We start from the raw sequence: 8,989 nt of genomic DNA on the forward strand, positions 1-8,989 counted from the left end.
AGGTTACCCGTCCTCCCCCCGCGACCTCACTTCCTCTCTCACGACACTCACGCAGCCGCTCTCTCACTCTGTGCGGCCGTCACAGACTCACAGGCTACAGCCCCTCGCCGTCGGCCACCATTAGTTTCGGATTTCTGTCAATGGGTTCAAATATCCATGAGCGACGTATTATTTCCGACAGCGAAAACATTGCCATGTAAAGCCTCACGAATAATATGATGTCGGAGCCGTTTTGCCTCTCAACAGCACAACGTCTGTGGTGGGCGAGGAGAAGCGGAGCGCCACTTCTTTTCTTATCATAGTAACCGTAAATCTCTCTCTCCCTCTGTCTCTGTCTCTGTCTCTCTCTCTCACACACACACACTTTTGGTTCTCCAAAAAGTGTTTGTAAAAAGGCAGCAGAGCAGGAGTAATAAAAAGCATTTGGTGGATGTAGTGTTCGTGAAAATGCTCCAATGAAACTTACATATAGAGAACGAAGTGACACAGCTTGCTCTGTGTCAGAAACCTCAACGTGGTGCATGTACCATTTGAGTTCTGATTTCATAACCTCGTGTACTTGGTGAAGAAAATAATTGTTTCATTCTGGAAATAAAATATCATTGGCCACGTAATATTTTCGGTCTTGTTATTCAGCGTAAAACGGTTTTTGTTCAATGGTCTGATACTCTGCCTGATCGGATGAGGTACGTGAAACCGTTGAACTTGTTCCGTGATCTGGTCAAGTCGAATGTGGAAACACGGGGTCGTTTGCTTGGTTTGGATGTGGGTGAAAAGTATGTCGGGCTAGCTGTTTCAGACCCTCATAATAAAACTGCCTCACCTCTAAGGTATGATATTTCTTTTGCTTGCTGACAAGACCATGAAACTGTGTTATTTCTTTTGCTTGCTGACAAGACCATGAAACTGTGCTTGAAAGAATCATTGGTAATTTTTCACAGTATGGTCTGGTTTATTTTCTTTGTACCTGGGGTTAGTAAATTTCGAAGCTGCTACATGTATTGACTTCTGTATAATTTTTGCATGCCCATTAAAATTTGAAGCTTTTTGAATTTTAAAGTTCCAATTTTCGTTACTGTTCCTTGGCACATTGGAGCTACCTGATATTAAATTTCCCATCCCTCTTCAGGTCTCCCTTCGTTTTCATTGTTTTTTTAGATTTCTAGTTGAATATTTAGTTAAACCCCTGGGGTTTGGCTCAAGTGGTAAAGACCTTGGGCTTGGAGGTATGCTCCCCAGGTCTAAGGTTCAAATTCCCTTAGGTGCAAACAATTTCTCGGGGCCGCTGGGCTGGGAGATTTTTCCCTTGATTTATCCGAAGTGCACTTGCGGGAAACTACTTGCTGAAGGCCTGTGTACCCTTGAGATTAGTTGGGATGCTGTTCCCAGACACCCGTGTGGATTAAAAAAATATTTAGTTACATTTTCTTCCTTGTTATAAATGTCCTTTATCTTTGGTGCTGCAGTGTCTTGATAAGGAAACAACCAAAGATTGATCTAATGATCAGTGACTTTCAGAGTCTGGTGAGTGATGTCTTTTCTTTCCTTTCATTTTTGTTTTTAAGTTGGACTTATGCCAGTATTATAAACTTGGAGGAAGAGTTTAAATTGAAACAATTTTCTAAGTTATATTAAATAATAGTGTATATAATCAAAAGGACTATGATTATTTAACTAATGTGGAATAACAAGTCGAATCTTCTTGTTATGATATCACGAGTAGTATTTTCTGTTGAACCTTTCTCTTACTGCTAGAAGCTCCCTATCTAGGTACAGTGGGTATTTATGTTGTGTGATGTTGAACTTTGAGCTGTCTTCAGTCCAGTGTCAGAATGATAACAGCTTCTTCTGTTCATACACAGATCTCTGAACTTTCTCTGGTGGGGTTTGTTGTCGGCGATACTTCCAACAAAATACACGGCTATGGCAATGTGGGTTTTCATCTTGAGTCGTAAAAAGGGTTTCTTGTTCTTTCCCTGATTGCATTTTATTTTTCCACTTTGTTCAGACTGTGCAAGTGAAGCTTTTCATCGATGATCTCTGCAAAACGGGGAAACTTGAATGCTTAAAGTACACTTATTGGGACGAGAATTTTTCATCAAAGGTAGGTTCATATACCTATATTGGTTATTAGAGGAAGTTTTTTTTTTTTTTGTTATAAGTATTTATATTCCTGATATTAGCATTGCTGTCTATATAGAGCACATGCTTTTAATCAATCTATTGATAGCACCTAGATGGTACCTTGTGTCAATCCACTGGCATGATTATTACATGAGGGTTCTAAGTTTCCTTGCCGAACTGTTGGAAGCATCGTGATACCTGGACAATACCCTCATAGTTTGAAGAAGGATAAGTCAAAGAGTGTGATTTTAGATAGGAGCAGAAAAGAAGTCGTGCCTGATCCTGATTAGTTGATGGGGGGGATCCATAGCTGACCAAAATGTGATTTTAGGTGGATAGAGTTGAGTATTATTTGACTGGCCATTGAAAACCCAGTCTTTGCCTTGTATATGGTAATTAAACTGCCAACCAAATTTGGAAAATTATTATGACATATTCTGGATCTCACTTTTAGCTTAATGTCAAATAGTGCCTATTTGGGGTTTCCGTAGGAGTCTTAAAAAGTGCTTAAATAGCCTTAAAAACTCTTTAATGAAAAAATTAGATTGTTTGGGTGTTACATGTTAAAGCACTTTTAATCTCAAATAAGATAAAAAGTATGTTTGAGGGAAAAAATCATTTTTGTGCTTTTCCTCAAACGTGCTTTTCTGGATAATGCGGAACGTAATTCGAATTTTAAAAAGACTGTTAATGGACGAAAATACCCATACAACTTTAAGATAATTACAACTTTCAAACTTTCAAGGATATTGTCATAATCTTTAAAAATTCAAATAATCGTTATTTCTACCTCATAAAGCACTTTTTTAATTTGTTTCTAAACAAACGTAACATGTTTGAAAGTACTTTAAACATATGGTTGCCAAACAGTAAATAACTTTTTAATAATAGAATTTATTACTTAAGTTATAAGTTTTAAGCCCTAAAGCTATAAGCTATAATTCTCTCCGCAATCCCAAACATGCAGTTAATTAAAGTTCATTTTACCGTTTTCAGAGTGTGGACTTTCTGTTAAAGCCTCTGGATTTGCATCCAGTTATCGCAAAGACAACAATTGACAAGTTTGCTGCTGTTGGAATACTCCAGGTAATGATCATTATTCTCAAATGCTTCATAAAAATCAATTGATTCAGTATGTTTTACATATTTGACACACAAGTCATCGATGTAAAACACACAGGCTCCCTTCAATTCCTATATAAAGCACAATGGACTCATCTATAGGCTGTATTAATAGTCATTATAAATTACATATACATTCAATATTTGCCCTGGTAGGGTAGAGATTTACATATTAACAGTCATTGTAACTTGTAATCCAGCCGAGAGAGAACTTTATCATGATGAAAGTTTTTCATATCTTGCTTTTAGAACTTTCATCATTCAGGATTTTTATGATATTCTGAAATTAAATAGACAACGTCCGAGGGTATTTATGCAAGTTTAAAAAAAAAAATTAAGTTAATTTAAGAACACCAGTCGTTTATTTTAAATGTAGTGATGGCATCTACTTATATGTTGGCGTTTTTGGTTGGGCAGGGGTACTTAGATTATTTTAACAGGAAGATGAAATTGGAAGCGGCAGAGTAAGATGTTTCCAAATGGATATGATTGTATTGTTATTTTCATGGACAAATGTACATGAATACTGCATGTACTCATAACAAACTGCTAACTTATCGACCATCTAGTGTAGTGAAGATGGATACAAAACCGCGTGGATCATTCAAATCTTGCCACCCTTCGAGTTCTTCGCATATTTTGCTATTGAATTATACCATTTCATGTGCAGGTTTAACGTGTAAAGCACGTTTGTCACATTTATCTAATTGGAAGAAAAAATAAAATTTTTGAAAATAATGTGTCCGGAGCATAAAACCTAATATAAGTAAGCATCTATGAATTTTCATATTTCTCTATTTTAATAAAAAGAGTTTGTTCCAACCGCAAAATTTCTATGAATTTCTCTACATTTCCTTTGGGTTGATCATCTGTATGTGAAAGATCAATTATGATCGCGTGTTAAAAGCTTTGCATGGAAGTTTCAGCTCGACAAATTAACCATATTTGATGGTTGAGATCAATGCATGCATGTCATGTTGTCTCCAACTATACAGAAGATGTAGTGAGCTCGTATGAAGCAAATCTACTCAATGTTCATGCTCTCACGTTCTTTCATTATAAAAGTAAGTCTCTTATATTTTGGAAGTCTCAAAAATATTATAATTGTAGAAAATTATTTTATCTAAATAATTTTAGTTAATTAAGAATATTATAAGATTTAAATTATGTTAAAAATTTTAATTATTTAAATAGTTTTATTTTCTTAAAAATATTTAGCAAAACTTCGTTATTTATTTAATGATAAAATAATAGTATTTTATAAATTAAAATTGATTTTAAATATATGATTTAATCCACCTTTGGATCAAATCTAGATACTCAAGATGAAGAGTTGAGATTTAAAGGTCCAAATCCTAGCTTTTCCCCTCACTTTTCCCTCTTCTCTCTCTCTCTCTCCTCCCTCCCTCCAGCCGCATGCCCCTCTCCCTCCCGATCTCTCTTCTCCTCAGCTCCTCCCAGCGTCGCCGGCCTCCGTTGTTGCGTCACCATCAAGCCTAATCACTGGCGACCTTCCCCATGCCGATCTCCTCCCCACAGACCTCTCTCTATCTCTCACCGTAACAGGCCGAAGCCTGTAGCCCTCTATTCCTCTCCCTTTGATTTCCCTCCATCGCGCTGCCATGAGCAGCTCCTCCCATGAGCTTCGACAATCGCCTCTTCCCCACAACGCAGCTCCCCGATTTGCCTCTCTCTCTCACGAAGCCTTTCTCAGTTTCTCTATCTCACGGGTTATTGCCGTTGCACTGCCTAGATCTGCCGCCTACAACCCACGATGCCACCACCAGCCCTCCACGACACCTCCCCTGCTCCGTCGAGCCTCTACCTCTCCCTTGCTCTGTTGTGCGGTAATTTTTTGATGATTTATGATGATTTTGTGATTCTGTACAATTACGGTGATTTTGTAATTGGCAATGGTGGCTATGATTTTGTGATGATTTATGATAAGGTTGTGCTTAGGTTGATGTTAGGAAGATAATTGCCTCGAAGTTGTAGAGTGGAACTAAGTGAAAGAATAAAGTGTAATACTGTTCATTCTTGTTCATTTGGTTATAGTGGCTTTTAAAATATAAGGGATATATATATATATATATATATATATTATATAAGCTTCACCCCAAACGTATGCCAATGTAGTTCTAGTGGCACCAATATTTTTTCCAAAAATTAAAATAAAATATAAAAAAAGTGAGAAATAGTTAAATCATATAACACTTTAAAATTATAATTATAAAAATATTTAAAAATACCAAGCTCAAAAGAAGAAAAAAAAATGGTGGGGGAGGAGAGGGGACTATCTATGGCATGCAGTTTAGAATCGGGCTGCCAATACGGGATGTCGCTGCGAGGACCACCCTTAGATTCGTCATCTATTTCTAATTCAAGTAACAAAAACCAATAACTTCTTCGTAAAGAATAAGAAAAATTCTACCATGAATAATTTTACTCATCATTTTTACATTACACATTACATATAATTTTTTATCTTTTTTTTTTCTTAACAAATATGTGATGTAAGAATGATAAGTAGAATAATTCAATTAGTTTAGTAGGTATAAAATAAATAAAAATTTAAAAAAAATTAAAACATGTTTGGTGTGTGGCGGTGCATGATATGTAACAAAACTCTTTAATAAATATGAGAAATTCTACTTATCATCCTTACATAATCACACATGTTTATCGGATGAATTGTACTTTTTAAACATAAACTATTGATCTTTATTTTTTATTTTTTCATTTTTTTACCCTAAACTATCAAAGCTTATTTTACATTGATCTAAAACTTATGTTTTAATTTAAACAGTTCTTCTGCATACAACCGGCCTTGCAGAATGGTCGTGTAATCGGCTGAAGTGGCAACTGCCACATCAGCTTCTGACAATAATAATAATAATAATAATAATAAAACAGAAGAAATGAAAGAAACAAGCAGCCCATCGTCTGAAGAAGAAATAGATCTCAGCATTTGAACCAGCGATTGAAGAATCAACATCTGGAGAAGAGGGACTAAAGGAAGAAGAAAGCTCGACAAGAATAAAACATTTGGAGGTCAAATAAAGCTCAACAGAAAAACGCCCAATAAAGCTCAATAGAAAAGTGCTTGCCAGATTCCGAGAACGAGAGAGAAGAATATGAACTTTATTCTTGCCAAATACCGAATTAAAGTGCTTGCCAGAGAAGAACCGGTGCTCGCCAGATACGATAGAAAAGTGCTTGCCATCGACAAAAAAGAGAGAGACGCTCCATTCGACAAGAATGAATCGGTGCTCGACAGAAAAACGCCCAATAAAGCTCATGAAGGTTTGGAAAAAAAATTTGGAGGTCAAATGGGGTTTTCTAAGAAGCACCTTTAGGAGTTTTATGAGACCCATTAAGATTCTAAAGTCTCTCTTTCTATTCATTGTAAATCAATTAATTTATCAAATTCATGCAATGGATATTGTATCGACAATACATGAGACCCTTTTGTTTTAGTTTTTGAAAATCAAATTGCACAACACTTTCAAGATTGAAATTATACTTCTCTCAGCTGTTTTGATTGGGGAGAATGCTAGCAAAATTATATTAAAATCGTGACTGTGGAGAAGACGATATGGGCATCGTGGGATGTGGCTACATGGGTTGTGGCTTCGTGAGGCAGTGGAGAAGAGAAAGACAATGAGGATGGGGATTCCGAAGACTAAGGGTTTTGATGGGGAGAAGAAAAAATGTTGGATGAGGATGGGGGTTTTCGAAGACAAAGTAGAAGGGAGAAACCAAACGATGGGTGATTCGGTGGAGAGAAGACGAAGACGAAGACGAAAATGAAAATGAAATCAGAGAACGACGAAAACTGGGGTTTCGACAGACGAAGGTAAGGTTTTGAAGACAAACCCACTGGCTTTGTGGAGAAGACGAAGACCTACTGGCTTCGTGTAGAAGATGAAGACCCACTGGAAGCTGGCGAGTGTTTCGATGCAATGGAAGCTGGCTTCGTGGGGAAGACGATGGGAATGGAGAAGACGAAGAGAATCCACTTCGTGGGAGATGAGGGTTCTGATTGGAATGGAGGGGGATGGAGGCCACTTCGTCTTCGTTTGAATTAAATTAGAAACGACGTCGTTTTGAATGTGCCAAGTAGGACACGGTGAAGCGGGAATTCCCTAGATCGGTTATAAGTAGACTTTTTGTAATTTAAAATTGAAACTCTTGATAATTTTGTATGTAAAAGTAAAAGTCAAATAATAATTTGTAGGTAAAAGATGTGATCTCTCAAATTACATGTAAAAAAAAATTATTCGATACCAGGAGACTTGACTAATTAAATTGAGTGATGCTTGTAAATCGACGCAATAGTCATGGGCTATGTTCTGTGTATATATACTCCAACTAACAACAAGGTATTGAGAAAATGAAATTAGATGAATTAAGATAAAAATTAAAAATTAAATAAAATATTATTAAAATATTAATTTTTAATATTATTATTATTTTAAAATTTAAAAAATTTAAATTATTTATTATATTTTATATAAAATTAAAAAAAATTATAATATTAAAATGAGATGAAATAATTCATATATATATATATATATATATATACGTTCAAATGGAGCCTAATATGCTTGATAGACCCACGCAAACAACAATAAATATTATAAAATATATATTATTTGGCCATCTTTTTCTACTTTTAGCCCTAGATCAATCTCCAGCTACTGGCGTAGTAGAAACGATTTCATAATCATGGCGCAAAGATAACTACTGATTATTGAAATCCATTCCATGGGGAAAATTGATAGAGCTACCGAGAGTTGGATCCCACATTGCCCCGATTTTTTTTTTTTTTTATTTAAACTGCATTACATCTCATTTGATTCTGCAATTTAAATAAGATGAGATAAAATATTTTATTAAAAATTAAATAAAATATTATTATAATATAATTTTTATTTTAAGATTTAAAAAAATTAAATTATTTATTATATTTTGTATAGGAATATGAAAAAATTATAATAATTATATGAGATGAGATAGTTTAATTTTGTATAACCAAATCAATTTGTGATTAAAAATATATTTTTTAGCGGTATTGTAATTTTTTTTTAAATGTTTGAGACTATAAATATATATATATATATATATATATATATATATATATAAATCATTCGGTCTTTTCGAGATCCATCCTCGGACTACACCCACCGTACCATTACTCTTCCATGATACTTACAAAATAAAATAAAACCGTTTGATGATCATCACCAGCTACAAATAACAATTTCTCTTATAAAACAGTACTTGTGAGAGAAATTATAACCATTTCATAATCATGCATGGCATGCAGAAACCCATATTTCGGAGATAGCCAACTGTAACTATTCCTATATTTGTAGGTGCCGGTTCTAAATCTTCGGCATCCTTTATTCCAGCAATGACAAAACCAACTTAATTTCATCTGGCTGCCATGCTCAAATGCTGCTAACTAATTCTGTACAAAGAACTTGAGGCCCTGATCAATACTTTCGTTTATGTCCAAATACACTAGCTCCTCAGCTGCTACGTTAAAACCACCCAAACAAACATAATCTTAAGCATTACTGGCCACTACACTCTGCTCATGCCAATAAATATCTCTCTTCACTCAAATTATTTGCAATATTCACCTCTGATTTAGTGGATATTGATGCACATGATAACCATGGCTAATTTGCAAGGAGGAAACGAAACTGCCATTCTCTGCAGGCGCTTTGCATTGCTT

The 8,989-nt window shown here is 35.2% G+C and overlaps 1 protein-coding gene across 2 annotated transcripts; it reads left to right on the plus strand.

Moving 5' to 3' along the window:
- LOC109014462 (putative pre-16S rRNA nuclease) lies at positions 1 to 3,915 on the plus strand. 2 transcript variants are annotated; one of them, XM_018996933.2, is made up of 7 exons: positions 19 to 307; positions 637 to 830; positions 1,467 to 1,524; positions 1,863 to 1,931; positions 2,009 to 2,104; positions 3,121 to 3,210; positions 3,664 to 3,915. In XM_018996933.2, the coding sequence occupies exons 2-7, from the start codon at positions 682 to 684 to the stop codon at positions 3,712 to 3,714; spliced, it is 513 nt and encodes a 170-aa protein (XP_018852478.1). In that variant the 5' UTR covers positions 19 to 307; positions 637 to 681; the 3' UTR covers positions 3,715 to 3,915. The 2 variants fall into 2 exon arrangements, with proteins under 2 accessions (XP_018852477.1, XP_018852478.1); XM_018996932.2 differs by having other exon boundaries at positions 1 to 830.
- Positions 3,916 to 8,989: the final 5,074 nt, after the last annotated feature.

The sequence above is a fragment of the Juglans regia genome, chromosome 2 (genome assembly GCF_001411555.2).
Source record: "Juglans regia cultivar Chandler chromosome 2, Walnut 2.0, whole genome shotgun sequence".
Taxonomy (NCBI): domain Eukaryota; kingdom Viridiplantae; phylum Streptophyta; class Magnoliopsida; order Fagales; family Juglandaceae; genus Juglans; species Juglans regia.

Bases quoted from the DNA above. Each gene is read 5' to 3' on its own strand.
- LOC109014462 (XM_018996932.2), top strand. From the start codon at position 682: ATGAGGTACGTGAAACCGTTGAACTTGTTCCGTGATCTGGTCAAGTCG. The intron at 2,105-3,120 runs GTAGGTTCATAT...TACCGTTTTCAG, and splicing joins ACGAGAATTTTTCATCAAAG to AGTGTGGACTTTCTGTTAAA. The intron at 3,211-3,663 runs GTAATGATCATT...TTGGTTGGGCAG, and splicing joins CTGCTGTTGGAATACTCCAG to GGGTACTTAGATTATTTTAA.